This window comes from Hydra viridissima, unplaced genomic scaffold, assembly GCF_058129835.1.
Source record: "Hydra viridissima isolate aposymbiotic clone 2 unplaced genomic scaffold, HvirCarnegie_v1 scaffold_14, whole genome shotgun sequence".
In the NCBI taxonomy this organism is placed as follows: Eukaryota; Metazoa; Cnidaria; class Hydrozoa; order Anthoathecata; family Hydridae; genus Hydra; species Hydra viridissima.
In genome coordinates this window covers 9,091,527-9,111,815 of record NW_028324313.1, presented here as the reverse complement: position 1 = coordinate 9,111,815, position 20,289 = coordinate 9,091,527, and the positions used below count along the sequence as shown (strand labels likewise).

General features: G+C 28.7%; 2 protein-coding genes across 6 annotated transcripts; both read left to right on the top strand.

Moving 5' to 3' along the window:
* The first annotated feature begins 1,750 nt into the window (after positions 1–1,750).
* Positions 1,751–15,811, top strand: LOC145181204 (Na(+)/H(+) exchanger beta-like). Of its 5 annotated transcripts, XM_090071088.1 has the most exons (25): positions 1,751–1,820; positions 5,066–5,261; positions 5,448–5,493; positions 5,849–5,890; positions 8,099–8,167; positions 8,439–8,520; positions 8,614–8,641; positions 8,758–8,858; positions 9,053–9,128; positions 10,287–10,354; positions 11,745–11,856; positions 11,937–12,018; positions 12,126–12,221; positions 12,787–12,908; positions 12,993–13,069; positions 13,146–13,280; positions 13,501–13,590; positions 13,756–13,821; positions 13,965–14,074; positions 14,284–14,328; positions 14,515–14,583; positions 14,720–14,784; positions 14,877–14,947; positions 15,048–15,139; positions 15,235–15,811. In XM_090071088.1, the coding sequence occupies exons 2-25, from the start codon at positions 5,075–5,077 to the stop codon at positions 15,803–15,805; spliced, it is 2,502 nt and encodes an 833-aa protein (XP_089927214.1). In that variant the 5' UTR covers positions 1,751–1,820; positions 5,066–5,074; the 3' UTR covers positions 15,806–15,811. The 5 variants fall into 5 exon arrangements, 4 of the variants coding, with proteins under 4 accessions (XP_089927214.1, XP_089927216.1, XP_089927215.1 ...); XR_016446743.1 differs by lacking the exon at positions 1,751–1,820 and having other exon boundaries at positions 5,044–5,261; positions 13,133–13,280; positions 15,235–15,545; XM_090071090.1 differs by lacking the exon at positions 1,751–1,820 and having other exon boundaries at positions 5,044–5,261; positions 14,880–14,947.
* A 467-nt stretch (positions 15,812–16,278) lies between these two features.
* LOC145181306 (tubulin delta chain-like) lies at positions 16,279–19,190 on the top strand. The gene is made up of 4 exons (XM_090071092.1): positions 16,279–16,964; positions 17,679–18,353; positions 18,449–18,623; positions 18,773–19,190. The coding sequence occupies exons 1-4, from the start codon at positions 16,709–16,711 to the stop codon at positions 19,035–19,037; spliced, it is 1,371 nt and encodes a 456-aa protein (XP_089927218.1). The 5' UTR covers positions 16,279–16,708; the 3' UTR covers positions 19,038–19,190.
* The last annotated feature ends 1,099 nt before the right edge of the window (positions 19,191–20,289 follow it).

Below are 20,289 nucleotides of genomic sequence, written 5' to 3'. Positions count from 1 at the left end.
TTTAACCATGCTAAAAATACCAAGCTTAATTCATTTAAGCTATGAAGTGAATGTTTATTTTATTATTGACCTTTGCTCCAAATACTTTCTTCGAGCTGAAAAATCACAATTACTAATTGGTTGCATTTAGCAATCTTTCCACCTCTCGGGCTTCGTGATTTTAACTCCATTTTTTAATACTCTTTTTAAAATGTCCTTTTTTTCTTCAAACAATTTTTTAAAAAAATTCCAGAAGATTAGGACAAAGTTCCACAGGTACAAATAATGAGCTGTAAATAGCATATTCATAAGAAGTTTTTTCATGGTTTTAGGGAACTAAATTTTCTAAGTGTATTTACACCTTAATATTTTCCAAAGGCTCCTTCAGTTAGGGTTAAGTAGTTTAATTTCACTATAATAGTTTTCAAAGTTATGAACGAACTATAAAATTGCGTTATCGCCCTGTTTGGAATTTATGCCCAGCATTTATTTTCTAAAACCATTAAAAAAAAAACTTGAATCAGTTTTAGGAGAGTATGTCATGATAATCTGACAACGTATATGTTTCTGAAACAAACCTAAGTAATTAACTTATCAATTTTTTGTTTTAACTAAAATCAAAACACGATCCGATTGGCTAAACAAAAACATTAACAGATTTCATTCCCCTACTGAGTGTTAAACTCATCAATTGAAATTGTTTAACTCAAAAAACTAGCGTTTCGAAAGCACTTTAGAAGACCACAGTTTTGTGGTTTTCTTTCTCTTTTCTTTCATTTTTTTTGTAGGTTAAAGTTTAATGTTAAAAATTTAGAATTAAAGAATGTCAAAATTATGTAACTTTGTCAGAAAGGGATCTCAATAACAACTGTGTTTGTGTGATGAGATGGATATCTCGCACTTTTGAAAACACCTTCACTCATAGATGACTCAGCGGATTAAACTTTAATGATATAGTAAAATGGGCTTCTTCATTTTTAAATGAATATATGAGAAAATGAAAAGTAGTTATGCGAGTATTTATTCACCCGATAAAATATTATCGTTAAGACTGTGTGATATAAGATGGACAAAATGTAGAGATTTGATTGCATAGCAAATAATTTAATCAAAACAAATTCAAGATATTAAATATTTTAATTAAGATTTTTATCATATAAACTTAGTGCTGTCAAATAGTTGGTAAAATTTGAGTTTCAACCTTAACTAATTAAAATATTTTTCAATAAATGATATAAAACGCCGGAGAGTTTTGATAAGAAGTCAGACGGAGGAAATTCCTTTAGGAAACTGAAATCTGACGTCCGACGATAACGTCCGAACGTCAAAAATTTCTTGGTGATCTCGTCTTTACAAGTTTTCTACCCCCTCATTCTCACAAAAGTCTTTCAAACGTTAAAGCGATGATGTTCAAATGAACAGAAAACTCAGAACTAAACGTATATAATTTATAAAAACTTGCATGATGACATCATAGCTTTTCATCAAACGCTTTTTTTTTTTTTATTGCACAGAATTTCTTTGTGCTAAAAAAAATAAGATTTTGCAGATTAAAAACTTAAATAAAACATTATGATCATTTTTTAGATTTATAGCTTTTTAAAACTGATATGCTGAGGTGACCAATACGATGCATTGTTGTCAATATTTCGTCCATTTAATTCACGTTCACTTAGATATTTAATTTATTTCTAACTTTGTTATGTTAAAATTATCTGGTGTTAAGTAACTCTTCATATGCTTGAGTTTTATCTTTCCGTTTGTTCATTTTAGATTTTCCTTGCAGCATCCTAAATTTTGATTACTGAAATTCTAATCAACTGAAGCAAAGATTAAAAAAAGTCAGTATTTTTGATTTTAACTATAAAGTGCAATTTTTTAAAACGATATTTACAAATAGTCAGTATGATTGCTCTTGACCTGGGCCTCTCAAATCTAGATGCCTCGATATGAATCTAAATATATTAGGAAAATGTGCTTTTTTAATTCTTGAAATTCGATTTGTCTTAAAAGATAAAAGTTGGTTATTACTCGTTATTAATTGTTATTATTCGTTAAAAACCGAAAAACCAAACGTCGATGCTTAGAAACTACATTGATGAAAGAGTACAAAATTTAGTAAAATAAATTAACTTTTTTTTGGTATTATAATATATTTTCAAATTTTAAGAAAAACTACTGAAATCAAGCTTCTCAATGTAACTGATGATTTTTTCAGCACTCATGTTCCCCAGTATCATTTTTCGGACTACATGAATGGCTAAATATATTCTACATATTTCAGTTTTCAAAAAATAAGTTTGGTTAACATAAGTTTGGTTAACATAAGTTCAGTGATGATTTTTAAAGCACGATTGAAATGCTTTGTGCAATAGTTAAATAGGAACCGTTATGTTTTGACAAAAATGATAATACGAGGAAAAACTATTATGCTATAACTTGGTGCATTGGTAACCAAATTGTAGTATGAGGAAAACAATTATGTTGTAATTAGGTACATTGGTAACGAAAACTCTTTTTAGTAAAATATAAAAAATATATTCTTCAAATATTAACAACTGCAGCTTTTTCAAAGTAAATGAAGTTTTAATGAACTTTAATTTGGATTAGAAGAATAGCTGTTTTTTCTTGTTGTTGTTATAAAATATTTCGTATAAAGAAAATTTGCTTGCGCTGAACTCACATTCTTCATGATGCAGCAAAGCAGTAATATATATAAAAGCTTTCTGCGAAATTATCTTATAATATCCATTATATTTGTAGCAAAGGAAATTTTTTTTGAAAAGCCGCCGAATTTTACAGCTTAACTTAGCTGATACAATCTCTTCATTTAAATATTCGGGTCGCTTCACAAAATCAACTACTGGATCAACTACAACAACTCATACACTTATACGTATACTTTTCAAGTCGTTACGCAAACAGTTTTACTCCTGTCCATTCTTACACTTGTATAGTTATACTCTTGTCCACTCGTACACCTACGCGGTTGTACTCTTGTGTTTTGCTTAGCTGTTAAGGAAACGCATCTCTACAGCTTTTAAGAAGAGTTCCGCGTCGAAGTTAAGATTTTTGAAAGAAAGTCGAAACTTGTCTTTAAATTATAAGATATTTATCACTAAAGATGAACACAAAGTAACACCATCCTTAACTATTTTTTTTAAAAAAAGTTTTTTTTAATCTTAATTTTCAATTCATTTACAATTTTTGCATAACTATCTCTAGAAACCTTTTATGAGGAAGTATTCGCTCTTAAACCAAGTTCTTTATTTTCAACTAACCTAACTTGTTGGTTTTTTCAAAAACTTTGACCGCCCTTTTTACTTATAAACAACATTAAACTGCTACTTTTAAACAATTGCTTTTGTTGTCGCTTGGCAACCATAGAACTTCATTAACAATTTCTTTTTCCTATCCTTTAAAAACTGGACGTATTGGATGTAAGTTTTTAAATGCATCTGTGCAGGAGAGCAATGATAATTATTCTTAAAATAATCAATAGAGGTATGAATAAGGCAAGAAAGGTTGCCATGCATTGGGCATTCGAACATTTGGCGATATTTTTATCTGCAAGAATTGGATACTGCTTAATAATTAAGTTTAAAAAAGCTCAGGTTTAAAAAAGCGTGATTTATTTTTACCCGTGATTAGACATTTCAACAGATTAAAAGCGATACTTTGCAAGGTGTTTTGTAGCTAAGGGCTTCCTCTGTGGGAGGGTTCAACTAAGTAATTATAGGTTTTAAATCCGTAAAAGAAATATTTTATAAAGTGAGAAATCAGTTTCCTTTACGGATATAGCGGTTTTTACACGTGAAGCGTCTCATTTTGGAAGCATAATAAATTTTTAATGATTCGAAAAAAATAATGTGTGCTTGTTTATATAAAGTGGCATATTGAGTTTTTGCGATTGCTTTCTTGTACCATGTTTCGTAACTGATTATTTGTGTGGCAAAGTTGAAAAATAGAACTTGGGTAGAATTTTCGTTGTCAGTTTATTGCGCTTTGATGTTATAATAGAGATATAATGTATAACAACCTTATGAATTTTGTTTTTGTTTATTTGTCATATTTGATTTTTATTTAAAGAAATAGTTTATTTGAACTAAAATTCATATTTTAACAAAATAATCGATCTATATAAAACTCGCCTCCTTTAATCACTGATTAGTGGAAGAAATTATAAAAGTTTGTTATCTTACGTTGTTACTTTTTAAAACGATAAACTACGTTTTAATTTTTTATACTTTATGTAAGAAAATTTTAAAAACTTAAAAAAAAAAAAAGAGAATTTTTTATGCTTTTGTTATTTCTTTCGCTGCGGTAGGCTTGTCAGGTTTGTAATTTTTCGAAGAACTTCATTTTTGCTTGTTTTTAAAACTGTCAGCACTTTAACATTTTTAAAATTATTTTCTTAATCTAAACAAGTGTTCAGAGTTTGGTCATTGAAAATCGTTTTGGTCAACGGAAAAGTAATAAAACCAATCAACCATGCGGAACGCTCACTTTTTATCCTAAAACGAGTTCACCGATTTTAAATATTTGAACAAATGTAAACGATAATTTGGCTAAACGACGATAAAACTTCTCGAATCTTACCGAAAATTACTTATTAATTACGAAAATAGAATGCATATATTATATTAGGTTTGTAATAGGCAATTGGTTACCTTGACATCATTAACCGTAAGCCGTGACTTTATTTGTTACGATAGCTCAAGATTGCCTAACGCTGGCCAAGCGAGAATAATAACATGCAAAGCATTTTGTTTTCATTTTTTACATATTTTGCAAGCGAAAAAATTGAGGGAAAAAAAAAAAAAAAAATTCATAAACGGACTTTTTTTTTAAAGCACGAACACTTTATAAGCATAGAAATGTTTTCCTACTGCATAACATTTATAATATATATACTTTATGCTTTAAGTAATGAAATTTGTAATGCATTTATTAAATTTCCACATTTCTTACAAACTAATATAGAGCCGAACATGACAACAGTACCAATAAATTGTGACAATATATATGTGAATATATACTGAATCATATTACTACTTTTTTTCCATATATCTTTTTTATATAACAGAAAATAATAATGCTCAAATGTGTTCTTTTGATGTTGATGTTTTTACCATTGGCTTGTTCTGCTAACTGCTCAACAGAAAAAAGCTCCAATGAAACTGCCTCTACTGGTATTGTAATCTTCAAATTTGAATTTTGTCATCTACGAAAACCTTTCACAATTTGTATTTGGGTGCTCTTGGCCAGTGTTGCTAAAGTTTGTAAGTTTTTTTAAATATGAAAGTCTTTTATCAACTTAACATATATCTTATAAATATAACTAATATTATGCAGCAACAATTGGTGTGCTTTTTAAAACAAAACAATTTTAATATTTTTATAGCTATTTAATGGAAAAATTAGTCAGTAAATGGTTAAATAACTATTAATACTGTAGACATTCTTAGGTTTCCATCATTCCGCATGGCTATCAACTCATGTTCCAGAGTCTTGGTAAGTTTTTTTTCATGCATGCATATGAGTAAAAGTAAAATAAGTTTATATATATATTATATTTTATACATACATACATACATACATACATACATACATACATACATACATACATACATACATACATACATACATACATACATACATACATACATACATACATACATACATACATACATACATACATACATACATACATACATACATCAAGAATTGATTAGTTTTAGTAAAAATAATTAAAGTAAAAACTTAAAAGGTGCAGTAAAATTTTATATAGCAATAAATTGTTTGTAGGCTTAAAAAATTTTAAAAATTTATTATCTTTATCTAACTATACATCTTATTCCTTTTTTAGCCTGTTGATCTTGTTAGGTATACCAATTGGTTACACTCTGAAGTAAGTTTCTTCTTTAAGTCAGTTAAGAAGAAAGTTATATCTTTTAACTGTATTTAATATGGCTGTAATAAAGAGGTTTAGGCAAATTTCTTTATTAAAAAAAAGGCTGAACAAGAAAATCTCATGATTTTTATGAAGGTTTTAAAATATAGATACATATCAAAGTATAAATTTACATATATACAGTACTGGTCATAAGTTTAGAGCCACCCCATTTTTTTTAGTTTTTTGCAGATTATAAAGCCATAACCCCAGTGCAGCAAAATAATATAGTACTGAAACATGCAAAATATATTGTTATAACATTTTAGTACCAAAATGAGTATTAAAATGTTAATAATGAGTAGGTCCACCTTTATTTTTAATTACTTCAGCCAACCGGGCTGGCATAGTGTCAACAAGCTTCTTGCAATCAACAGCAGTAATACTAGTCCAAGCGGCAGAAATAAAGTTCATGTTTATTACTAGCACATTTGCCTGGACAGCAGCGATCAATTTCATCCCACAAATTCCCTATGGGGTTCAAATCCGGTGACTGGGGTGGCTAGTGCAAGACTTGAACACCATTAGCAGCTAGAAAATCTTTAGCCACTTTGGACGTGTGCTTAGGATCATTGTCTTGCTTAAAAAAGATCCATGGAAAAGTTGCAGGAAACAATGCTGTTGCTGAAGGTAGCAAATGCTATCGCAAAATATCTCTATACATGGCACCATTCATGATTCCTTCCACCTGATGCAACTGGGCCGGCCCAAAAGATGACATACAACCCCACACCATGATGCTACCACCACCATGCTTTACAGTTCCCTGCAAACATTCCAGTTTATATGATTCATTTTGACGACGCCAAACGAAAATACGTCGAGAATCATTACCAGCTAAATTAAATTTGGACTTATCAGACCACAACACCGTTTGCCAATCAGTAACACTAAAATGCAAAAATTTGTGTGCAAATTTGAGGCGCTTCTGCTGATTAATTTTGGAGATAAAAGGCTTTCTAATAGCAACACGACCATTCAAACCTTGTTTATTCAAACGACAATGAACAGATTTTGGAGATATTAAAGGTCCACCAACATCATGCCACTGTCAAGACAAAATTTTGGAAGAAAGGCAACGATTTGTTAGGGCCAGGCATTTTAAGGTTCTATCTTGACATAAAGTTGACATTCTAGGACGGCCACATCTGGGTTTGTCCATGAATGTATTTGATTCCAAATGTTTCTTATATGTATTTTGTACAGCATGGCGACTTTTTTTCAATTTTTTGGCTATATCATTTAAGCCACTAATTTCCTTCAGAGCCACCACCTGGGCCCGAACAGTTGAATCAAGGCTTTTAGCTTTGCACATTTCAGAAAATATTTTCATTTAAACTCTAAAATAAAAATGAAAATAACATTAAATACATTATCTAACTAGTGTACACATTCCAAAAAGTAGCATAAATAACAACTGAATTAACCAAAACATTGATACCAATACATCATAAAGTTACCAAAGTATGTTAAAGTGTTCAAAAATTGGCTATAATATTAAAGAACTCATGAAAATCAATATTTATATTTGGTTTAATACACAATTATTCATAAAAATATCAATAGATTCCTACCTTGTTAAATTACTATATGCATTGTTATGCTTATAATGTTAACCTCACCATACTTATGCCGCAAAATGATGAAAAAAACAGGTGGCTCTAAACTTATGACCAGTACTGTATTTATATATAACTGGGTTTTTCGTCTGCTTTTTTTCATTTTTAGTAATATTTCCTTCAGATTTTGTAATATCTTAGAGTTCATTATCAACTGTTTGCATGTTCTTCATAATAGTTTGTGAGTATAAAAATCTGAAGGAAATAACAGTAAAATTAGATAGCTGATATAGAAATCTAGTAATTATTGTATAGAATGCCTCATAAATTGTTTGTTTAAAATAAATAAATCATAGTTCAGTAACTTTGAAAATATATGGATGTTTTAAAATACTATATATTCTTCCAGACAAAAACAACTCTGAGTCTTATTACTATTAGGATTAAAATAATTCTTTGTTGAAATCAATAGTTAAGTTAACAACCAATATTAAATGTTTAATGCATTTTCAGAAGATTGTTTTCTAAAAACTCCAGTAATATCATTTGAATTTTATTTATTAGAAGTCAGAAGTGTTTAAAAAAGCAATGTTTTAAATTTTTCTAGAGCCATCGGATCGGGTGATGACGCGGTTTACTTAACTTCTGATCTTTTCTTCTTTTATTTGCTGCCCCCGTAAGTAACAAATTTTAGTTTCTTGTTTTTGCTTACTCACATGCAGTTTCCTTTCTTCTGAGTCACCTGAATGCTTTAACTAAACATTTTGTAAAGAAAATGAAAGTAAAATCCTCTGGACAAATTTTTTTAATATTCCATTTATTACTATTTGGAAAATTAAATTGGTTTTTTGGTTTTAAATAATATTATATGAAGTTAAGTGCGTAAACAGCAGTTGAAAGGAATTTCAGGCATTTAAAGCATATTTAAGATATATTCTTGTGTATAGGATTATTCTTGATGCAGGATATTTTATGCCGTCAACCATGTTTTACTTAAATATTGGCACAATATTGCTTTATGCTGTTCTGGTAAGTTTAATTTTGTTAACCACTCTTTGCTTTCTTGAAAAGTCTTCAGTGTCAGCTTTAGTTTTTTTTTTAAGTAACTTTTTTCTTTTTTAGGGTACCATCTTTAATGCTTTTGCAACAGGTAATTTATGACTGTAAACTTAAATCTTTAAATAACTTTATGTATGTTATGCTAAAAAAATTTTAAAATTATTTCCATTTAAGTTTTTTGTTTTTGCTATATGAAATGCATTTTAGGTGTTTCTTTGTATGCTGTTGCAAGTATATGTGAAGTTAAATTGTCATTGCTTCATGGCTGTTTGTTTGGTTCTCTTATTGCTGCTGTAGATCCTGTGGCAGTGAGTTAATCTAAACAGATGTTCCCTGATCATTAATCCTCCTTATTTGTTAACATCTTTGTACAATCTGCCTATCTGCTAATATAACGCATAGTTCTTTTTGAAGTGATTGAAAAATGAGATTAAAAAAATGAACAATTATTTTAAATTCAAAATTCTTTTGTTTCAAATTAAACTAGAGTATTTTTTAACAGGTTCTTGCTGTTTTTGAGGAAGTCCATGTGCATGAATTATTATACATGCTTGTCTTTGGGGAATCTGTGCTAAATGGTTAGTACAATATTTTTTTTAAAACATCTTTCGTTTATTTGTTACTTTTGTTTGGATTTTAGAATAACACTTCTGGGATTACTCTAGAAAAAAAAGAAATTGTAATAAGTTTAAAATGGAGTGTTGTAAATTCTTACAAATTGTATTTATGACAAACTTTAATTGATTAAAAGTTGTCATAAGTATAATTCATGACAATTTACAACACCAATTTTGTGCACAGAAAAAATGTCATTATTTTAGCTCTACTTCATTCTTATGTTAAATCGATTAAAAAAGATCTTATTTCATTTAGCCTCAAAGTAGTTGCTAATTTAACTTAAATACCAGACACGCAATGCTTTTTTCTCTTAGGTACCAAATGATTCCATGATTTTCATTATAACAACCAACACACAACTTGGTTTTTATCATGTAAATCCTGGAAGCTCAACTGTTGTTAGTGTTTAATCTATTAAAAAAACCTTTTTCAATAACATTCATTGAGAAGAGTATTTTGAACTCATTTTTGCATCTAACTTTTGTATTTCATAGCTTCAATAAAAAAAAAAATTTTGTTATTTAAAAAACAATTCAAATTGGATATGATTAATTGACTATTTTTTATATTTACTATTGATTTGCTAACAAACCTTTTGCTTCGTTTTAAAGTGCAAAGGTCATTTATGTGGGTACAACTTATCATGTTGTGTCTGGTTACTTTCCCAATGGCCAGGTTTTTAAAATTTTGATAGAAATTCATGACATTGTTTTACCAATTGCTTTTATTCTGATGTTAGATCAGAAAACTGTAACAAGCAATGTTTTTTTACCAGATATTTTAGTAACTGACAATGAGATATCAATAGTTCTGTTAAAAAATGTTTCTCTGATGTTTGCATCAGGTTATTGATTTCATTTTTGGGCAAGGTATTTTTAATTGAAGTTTGATGGGATATGGAAATATGTCTGTTACTCAAAGGTTAACAAATGGGGCAAAAGGTGGGATTATCTGGCATTATGTATGCTTCCTGGTAATTTATATCAAGGGGAAATTTTCCTTTTAAATAAAATACCAATTTAAGCTAATTGCTTAAATTTTTCTCTAGTAATGTTGCCTTTTATAATTAAATAATCTTTTCATATTTATTGATTTTTTTATTATGTTTTAATTTTAAGATGCTGCATCTGTGGTGTTGTATAGAACATTTGAGAGTCTATCTAAAGGCAAAGTTAATGCGGAACAGGTTATTTTAGTTCTTTCAAATACATTGTATCACCTCAATACACCAAACCATTGAATATTTAAATTATTTTACTTTCAATTTTTCTCCATCCCCAAATATTTGCTCCTAAATTATAATTGATTGATTAAATTAAGTTTGTTTGGTTTTTTTTTGTTAGTAACAAATAAGACATGTACCAGAAAAAGTAAGACATGTGCTGAATTACACCCAATATCTTTCAATAGGACATAGTTTGTGACATTTGGTGGATTGAAGTGTTTTTCAACGAAATCTACTTTATGTTTTCTAAGCCAGTTTAAAGTTGTTCCAGAGTAGTCACATGATGTTAAATTGGACCAATATAACAGATTACCCATATGAGATCCTAATAACAACAAAAGACTCTTCTTGAGGCATTCTTTGATGTATATTTCAGTTTTAGTATTTCCCATAGTCATAAAACAAGAACTTCTCTCACCATATTCACTAATTGGTTGCTAAACTAAAACTTTTTTAGGGCTTTTTTGCATTCCAATGCATTTATATTTGGAATTCAGTTTCTTGAAATTAATTGCTGAATAATATTGGTGTTCTGGAAGAGATTGAAAATATGCAGCACAATAAGTTCCATCATCAATAATCAAACAAGATTTTTTAGCACATAATCTTTTATAGTGCAGCTTTGAACAATGAGTTGCAAGATTTTCTTGCTTTTGTTCACGACAAGGAACTTTTTTCTTTTAAAAGATTTATAGCCACAATTTCTCTTCACTCTTTGTATAGTGGATACACTTGTCTTAAATTTGTTTGCTAAAGTTCGAATTGAGATCTCTGGATCTCTGTTTAAGGCATCTTTGACTTTTTTGACAAGACCTCATTGAACTAAACCTTTTTTTTCTTCCACCTCCTGATTTCCTTTTGATTGTATTAGTGCCCTTAAATCATTTCATAACACTCTATACTATTCTCAAAGCAATCTCCAACTCTTTACAAACTTTTTGTTTGATACACCAAGATTTTCAGCAAGAAAATGCAAAATTTTTCTCGTTTTTTATCTTGATTTGATAACATTTCAATTAAAACTAATTATTTTGATAACAGACTTGTGTAAATTTTGAATAACACTATTACAATGACATTTTAAAACAATTAGCTATTTAAAATAATGCACGATTTTTTATGTCATAAATAAAGTACAAATTTCTGTATCAGTTTTTTAAAATAAGTTGAATTTTTTGAAGTTTATTAAAATAGATCTCTTTATACATATAAAATGGCAAGAGTTTATGGCATGAAGTGTGTGTAATCATAAAAAAATTTTTACTTTTATTTTTGCTTACTCATGCAGTTTCCTTTCTTCTGAGAAAAGAAACTGCATGTGAGTATACAAAAAAATGCAATTTTTTTACAGATTGGACTTGCATTTGGTTCTTTTTTTGTTGTCTCTTTGGGAGGTACTCTGGTTGGAGTAATTTTTGCACTGGTTACTAGTTTAATGACAAGGTTTACAGAACATGTTAGAGGTAATCTAATCTTTTGTTAATAGTTCAATTTTTGTAAGTATGATTTACAAGAATTTAGTTTCATGCACCTTCATATTTAGTTATCGAACCAGTTTTTGTCTTTCTTATGGCATATCTGTCGTACTTGACAGCAGAAATGTTTCACTTCTCTGGAATAATGAGGTACATAATTGTTTGTGCCTTACTTTATACAATTTTTTCACACTTCATATTTTTATTTATGTTTATTTTTAAACTTTTTCCTTTCATTTTGCTACTTTTTCTTTTAGTATTCTGTTCTGTGGTTTAATTATGAAGCCATATGTTGAATCAAATGTATCAAGGAAGTCTCACACCACTATAAAATACTTTTTGAAACTGCTCAGGTATTTACTTCTTTTTTAGTGGCTATTTTATATTTTACAGATTTTGTATTGAATTTTTTGTATCCATAAAACTAAAAGTTTGGTTTTTTATAAATCATTCATAAGTTTTTCCATTCAACTTTATCATGTGTAATTTTTATGACATAAGGAAATAAATTTACTATTAAATTTTTTAAAATTGTCTCACAGTTCATGCAAAATCAGCAGTTGGTAAATCACTTTTGTTTCTAATTCTAATAGAGTAATTTCAAAATATTATCTATAAAATTTTCAAAATAAAAAAGAAATATTATTCTCTTGAAAACTTGTTTTATTCCAGTAGAAAATATAGTAATAATAGTAGCATCATGTAAGTTGTTAGAAGTATAGTAGGTAACCATAGAAGTAGTAATAGTAGCTTTTTTTTAAATATTAAATATTTGTTAATCTCCAAAAATGCACATACTATAAATGAAAGTTTTATTTGATAAAAAAAAATTTTGCTTATTGTTTAGTAGAAAAATAATATAGATTTATATCCGAATAACCTTTTCTATTTTTTAGGATAATTTGCATTTACTTTTAGTTCTTCAACAGAAGCCATTATTTTCATGCTGTTTGGTGTCGAGTTAGTTTTGTATAAACATAATTTCAATATGAAGTTTATCGGTTTTACTCTTCTTTTCATTACCATATACAGAATTATAGGTATGATTGTTTAAAATTAATTTACTAAATTAACTTTTATGCTATTTTAATTTTGTGTTTTTCTACTCCATATAAAACATTTAGGAGTTACTTCGTTAACTGCATTTGCAAACAGATGTGGTCGACTCAATAAAGTGAAAGTTGTCGAGCAGTTCATCATGGTATGTTGCTAGAAAAAAATATTTAAACAAAGAGATAGTGTCTTTTAAAAAATGTTTTTGAAGGTTTTTTGTTTAGAGCTATGGAGGTTTACGTGGGGCTGTAGCATTTTGTTTAGCAGTTCTTATAGAGGAAACTGAGGAAACAAAGCAGTTAAAGCAAGTTCTTGTTACAACAACAATGAGCGTTGTTGTATTTACAGTTTTCTTACAGGTATTTTTTTGTGACTAACTTTATAAGACTTTTTAGGTAAAATTTGTTACTCTTTTTTTGATTTAAGTCATAATCTTTTTTGTTCAAATTACATGGTATATGTTAAACCATACAATAGTATATTTAATAGTCTAATTTATTATGTGCTTTTAGTTTTGCATTAGTTGTTTATTAATAATTTGATCTTAAAAAAAACTTTGAAATATGTTTGCTTTGATAGGGTACAACAATTAAACCTTTAGTGGAATTTCTTGGTGTAAAAAAAGCTTCAAGCTTTGAAAAATCTATGCTTGAAACTGTTAATGACAAGGTATTTCATATTGTATCTTTTTTTAACTCAAATTATGTTTGCATATAAAAATCTTTTAAGGCATAATTTAACTTATATGATTAAAAATGAACTAACAAAGCTAACCTTAGCTTTTGTTTCTTACATTTGTTTGTGTGGTATTCTTTCATTGTTTTTGTGCTTAAGATGATTGGATATGTGGTAACTGGATTTGAAGAAGTAATAGGAATGCATGGTCATGGCTACTGGAGGGTAGAGAAATATTTTTGAAAATTTTTATTTTGTAAAATATTGCAGCTAAAACAATGGAAAATTTATTATTATTTTTTATTGTGTACAATCTGTTAAAAATTTCATCTTCACAGTAAAATTTAACGATTTAAATATTTTTTTAGGACTTGTTTGAAGACTTCAATCGCAAATATCTTCGAAGATGGTTAGAAAGGGATCCTGACCTTGCACTAGATGAACAAATATTCTTAACAGAAAGAAGGCTTGCTTTTAAGTAGGATTTTAGTTTATATATATATATATATAGTTAGTTTATATATATAGTTATAGTAGTCTAAAGTTTAACTCAATATAAATTCAGGTTTTTCTTAACACTGCAGGTATTTTGTTTCATCTTAACTATAAATCTAACATTTAGCATTAAAATAATTATTAAACCTTTATCTGAGTGTTGTGTAAATAAATTTTACTCATTTGTTGCAGACATGCACTTGAATATGCCAACAACCCGTCAATGATTTTTGAAAGGTAAAGTTTTAATTTGATATTGATTTGTTGTCACATCATGATTTTTTCCCACTTATTTTCTTGAAGGTTCTTTTTCCTCCGAACAAAGAAAAATGTTGTAGTTATGTTTTCAGCGCAATATTTGTGACTTTTCTAACATTTTTTGTGTTTTCTTGATTAAATTGTACAAAATGCTTTGGTTTTTAGAGAAAATGATGGACTTAAATTAAATGAAGTTAAACGAAATGCATCTTATGCACTTGAACTAGCAATGAAGTACGGATAAAATTATTGTCTTAGCAATATATATATATATATTTTTAAACAGTAATATACATGTTTAAAAGGTTTTTGTAATTTATAGTTTTTAAGTAAACTGCATCAGGTTGGTGTTCTTGATTTTTTCAAATAGAGCTCAATGTGACTCAAATTCACATGATGATATTGGAATATTAGATTTAAAGATCATGGCTATGCGTAAGTTTACAGTCTTTCTTTAACTTTCAGGACATTTACTCATTACTTTTTATTTTTTGCTATCAAACTTTTAGTATAAAAATGTTTCTTAGCAGACAGATATCAAGGTATACCAGATTCTGAGTTACTGAAACCTCACATGGTTGCTGGTTTAGTTCCAAAAGTAAGTTATCTAAAAATCTAAAACTTTGGTGATGCTAATAAACTTATTGTTTGGCTGTTTAAAAATGATGAGTACATATACAACATTGTTCTTCATTTAGCGTAAAAGATCTGTTTATTCAACCCAAAAGTATTCTTTGGATGCTCTGGGTGAGGTTGATGAATGTGATCACACAGACAGATATCTCAAAATGTGCGCTATTTATATGATTTATATACAAGTTCAATTTTTTGAACAGTTAAGTGGTTTCTGGGTAATTTTTTAAATTTGTAATTATCAATATTTAGCAAACGAAATTCACTGGCACACATGGCTGCTACAGCCCGTCATCGTAAACATAGCCATCACCACAAATCTCATAAAAAGCACAAAAAAGGGCGAAGTAAGAAGCCAAATATGGGTGCTTTACCAGATATATCTGAAGAGAATTTGGATAAATCAAAGGATCAATTTTTCAATGATAATTCTGATAGTGAAGATGATGATGATGATGATGACGATGATGATGAAGACCAGGGTTTAGTTTTTTCAGCTGCAGCAAATCTTTCTAACTGTGAAACATTTAAAAACTCAAAGCCTGAAGAATTGAAAATCCCAATCACAGAAGAGTCCCTAACTTTTGAATCTTACCAGAATAACTCTACTAACTCAAATTATTCAAATAATCCAGTATTAGCTTGTAGAAGTAATGATATATTGTCTGAACCAGAGACAAATGTTTCATGGAAATCGTATTTGCAAGACTGTAAGTTGTCAGTATGTGAAAATAGTTCACCAAATGATTATAAATTGTCAGTATTAGAAGCAAGCAATTCATTAAAATTCCCTGATTTATATAATGTAGATTCAAACCTTTAAATTAAATTATTGTATTTATTTATTCATAATTATATTTTATTATTTAAGAGTTTATTAGAGAAAAATAATAAAAACTTAAAAAATTACCATTTAGTGGAATGATTTTGTCTCTATTAATATTTTATATCATGTTCCTTTTTACTTAAGATGTTTATTTTTTAATATTGGAAACAAACTTTTTACTTTGTGAACTCATTTGAAACATCTGTTTGAACATTTTACTTCACTTAATCTTTCTGAAAGATATCTCCAAAAATTGTTGTTAATGTAGCTGTATTCTTTTTCTTTCAGTATTTATAGAATTATTTCATCATAGACCATTTTTATTCGTTTGTATTCTTTATTTTTACTTATTTATTAAATTATTGTAATAGAAATTACTAATAGGTTTATTACTTTATTTTATGTTAAAGATTGATGTCAATAGTTTTAGTATTTAAAGAGTTTATAGAGGGTTTTTTTTTCAACCTTATTATTGAAAAATATATAGGTGTCTTAATCAATATAAAGTCTTTCTAAGAGCACACACTAGGTATGGTTTTTGGGAGACAATAGGTGATAGTAGAGATAATTGGTTTATGGAGAGAAGGATTTAATAATTATGTTTTAATGCTTTCAGAATTTTTTAACCGTGGAATAAATACAATCAAAGTTTACTTTTTATTTTTTGTGGTAGTGAGCAAAAAAGATAAGTATTTCTTAAATCATATTTGTATGATAAAATTGATCTCAATAAACCTAATTCCAAAAGATGATGCTTCATAGATTCAAGATATTTATTATTGAATTTATCTTTCTATTTAATATTTCTTTTGTTTATTAAGTTTCTTGACATCAATGTGAATTAGACATCAATTCGAATCAGACATCAATGTGAATTAGACATCAATGCGATATTCTTGAATGTCTGTAGTTACAATTCAACTTGGACAATGTGGTAATCAGGTGGGAGCAAACTTGTTTTCGTTTCTCCATAAAGATGCCTATCAACCACCTCAGTTTACGTCCCCTTGTTCGAAGGAGAATACACTTTATAGTGAAGAAACAATGGAAACATTCTTCACACCCTTAAAAAACAATTCTCATGAAGCTAAGGCAGTTCTTGTTGACATGGAACCAAAAGTTATCCAAAAAGCAAAAAATGTTGCAAAAAAATCTGGTACTCGTTTCTTTTATTTACTTTAAAAATGTTAACTAATATTATGTTTTAGAACCATAAATATGAGTTAACTTAACTTAAGACAGAAATAGAAAGCATGTTGTTTTTTTATTACATTTGTGCTCTTAAAAAATGTTTTTCTTCAAATTCGTTTTTTATTTTACTTTGGTACTCTTTTATTTTGATACTTGCTGTGTACAACTAATAACCAGCTTATTATTACTATCACAAATTTTTTTTTCTATTTTTTTTTTGTAATAGGGTTTCAAAGTTTCACTAACTGCATGTTATGATAGTATTCAATGCTTAACGTAAATGACTGAGTGACACTTTGCTCGTAAATAAAAACTCTAGTCAAAGATAAAAAATCATTTGTTGCTGCTTTTCTTTGTGGAATTGTTCTTTTAGGTCTATTTAATTAACATTAACAACTTTGATTGTAAAATTTAATTAATATTAAAAATTTTCATTCTAAAAATAACTGTTTAAAATTAAAGAGTTATGTATTGGCTTAAGCGAAGTTTTATGGTCTTATAGTACAAAGAATATTTTTTGATTTTTAGTTTAAATCTAACTTCACTGCAAAGTGATTTGTAAGTTAAAAAAGTTAGAAAAGAAAATGACTTTGTTTTTTTTGTAACAACTTTTTAATGTAATTTTTTTCTTTTGATTGCTTCTTGTTTTGCTATGGAATTTTGAAACTTTTTCATGTAGGTTTATGGAGCTATTCGTCTACCAGTGAGTACTTTCAGCAGCAAGGTTCTGGTAATAACTGGGCATTAGGCTATCATAGAAATGGTGGTGCAGCTTGCGAATCTATTATTGAAATATGCCGTCAAGAAGTGGAGAAGTGTGATCGTTTTGATGGATTTCTTCTTTTAATGAGTTTAGCAGGAGGTACAGGCTCAGGTCTTGGTGCCCGCCTATCAAACACTTTAAAAGATGAATTTCCAGAATCAGTAATTGCAAACCACGTTGTTTGGCCATTTTCATCTGGTGAAGTCATACTTCAAAACTATAACGCTGTGTTAACACTCTCTCACTTGCAGCAGTCCTCAGACATAATTATCGGACAGCAAAATGAGTTTTTGCATCAGACATGTACTGCACTACTTGATATAAAGAACGTTTCATTTGAAGTAATTAACAGTGTGATTTCACACAATTTGGCGAGTATACTTCAGCCGTCTGATAAATCAACAAATCATAATGTGAGCATACTACAAGGTTTAGATCAAGCTCTGTGCTTATACCCTTCGTATAAGTTGGTATGCGTGAAAAACACCCCATTAGTAAGTGATAAAGCTATGGATTATACTACGTATCATTGGCCAGCCTTACTTAAAAGGTTGCGACAAATGTTGATATCCAATTCTCCCTGTGACTACAGTAAGTATTTTAAAAAATTAGGTTCTCAAATTCGCATAAAATTTTCATAAAACTTTTACCGTCTTGTTAAACTTTTATCGCTTTTTTCGTTTTAGGCGTCAATTGGGACGTTAAAACTACCGAGCATTCTTTCGGAAGTTCTAATGTGCGAAATGAAAATGGCGATCGTCTTGCACAGAATAGTTTCAATAAATCTATATCTAATCTACTAATACTCAGGGGGAGGGACTTGCATACTGCAGATACGAGTTCTTTCCAAAAAGAAAATTTGTGAGTTATAATATTCTTATAAAGATTTGATTTATGTTTCCACAAAATAGTTTTTAAGTCTCTCTATATGTTCAAAAGAATATTCTTTTGTTTTGAATATTCTTTCTCTGTACTTTTATTTTCGTCACATTTTGAGTTAAATTCTCTAGGTATTCAACAGCTCTACCCTATAAATTTGCTTATAACGAATGGACCCAAAGTCGCGTTTTTAACAATTATGAAAAAAGCGCCGCTTTAGTCAGTAACAGCCAATCTTTCAACCGACCGCTTAACGACTGCATAGAAAAAGCTTGGCGAATGTTTAACGCTGGAGCATTCGTGCATCAGTATGAAAAGTACGGACTTACAGAGAACGACTTCATTGACAGTTTTGCTGTTACTGAGCAAATCTTGGCCGATTACAGCGCCATTTAGAAACTGGCTGTTTATTACATTAAAGTGTTCAATGCAGATGGTTTGCATGCATAAGCATTCTTTTACTATGGCTTGTGATGTAGGTGATAATGTAGGTGAACTTTTGTATATAGTACTAATTTAATGAAAAATATTTTAAAAAAGTTAAAAAAATTAGGAGAATGACTAAAAGTTATTATATTACTGTTGTAAAATATTTCAAATCTCTTGTCTCTTATTAATTGCATATATCGCGATACATATTATCTTTTATTAATTGTAATCAATCTCTTCTTGCACAAACTCGTACAGATAGATATGTCAAAAATTCTTTTCTCATCTGTACGCAATTGATTCTAGCTTTCTTTGGGGGAAGAAGTATTAGTTTAAAATGATTTAAGCATTCTTTTAATAAAGGGTTTTATATAATTGTTGATATTTAGTAACAATTATAATAACCGTTAGCATCTCAATCTTTATTGTCAATTAGTATATATTTATTATGATCGCTTTTTATAGCCATCATTATCATTTTCACATCTCGAGCATCATTATTGTGAGTCATTATTTTGCAATATTTACTGTGTCGTATAACTTATGATTAATGTATATCTTACGGTTATCTCTACATTTTTTTAAGAGGGTTTGCCCCTTTCAAAGTATTTGAATTGAGAATTTGAAATTTATTTGAACACCAGAAAACAGTTCATAATTCATTTGTATCAGTTCACATTTTGTAATGTAAACAGTAAAGTTTACCACTACTGAAAGCCATCCACCTTCGAAAAGCGTTTATAAAAATTTATTTAATGATTTTAATTTATCGCAATTCAATCAGTCGAATTATAAAGAGAGAATTTTTGTTTATCATGTTTTCCGTGTCGCCTCAAAATAACGAGAGCGGTTAAGAGATACTGTAGCATGATTTTAACCCCGCGATAGTGGGCGCGATAAAGTATAAATTTTAAGAGTGACGAATACTTTTAAATAAAATCTTTTGCATTTAGAATGTTGTTTTTTTTAAAGGAGTTATTTTACAACTGGCAATCAAATAAAGAAATGCCGCCCAAAATCACTAAGCGGTCAGTTTGTTTTTATACAACACAATGTTTTGTTTATACTTAATCGCGCTTCAGATGTAACAGCAGCTGTCTCTTGTTCTTTGTTGTGAAAATCCTAAGCAATACGCAGCAACCTTAAAAGCAATTGAAAAAGAAAGTTGTTTTGAAGTATTGCTTAAACTAAAGTTTTTCACTTTTTTTTTCTCTCTTTC

What these genes read in the sequence shown, in the direction of transcription:
- LOC145181204 (XM_090071088.1), top strand. Translation starts at nt 5,075, where the DNA reads ATGCTCAAATGTGTTCTTTTGATGTTGATGTTTTTACCATTGGCTTGT. An exon ending in ACTCATGTTCCAGAGTCTTG is followed by an intron (nt 5,494 to 5,848) that starts GTAAGTTTTTTT and finishes TTCCTTTTTTAG; the next exon opens with CCTGTTGATCTTGTTAGGTA. An exon ending in TACTTTTTGAAACTGCTCAG is followed by an intron (nt 12,222 to 12,786) that starts GTATTTACTTCT and finishes ATTTACTTTTAG; the next exon opens with TTCTTCAACAGAAGCCATTA.
- LOC145181306 (XM_090071092.1), top strand. Translation starts at nt 16,709, where the DNA reads ATGTCTGTAGTTACAATTCAACTTGGACAATGTGGTAATCAGGTGGGA. An exon ending in AAATGTTGCAAAAAAATCTG is followed by an intron (nt 16,965 to 17,678) that starts GTACTCGTTTCT and finishes TTTTTCATGTAG; the next exon opens with GTTTATGGAGCTATTCGTCT. An exon ending in TCTTTCCAAAAAGAAAATTT is followed by an intron (nt 18,624 to 18,772) that starts GTGAGTTATAAT and finishes TAAATTCTCTAG; the next exon opens with GTATTCAACAGCTCTACCCT.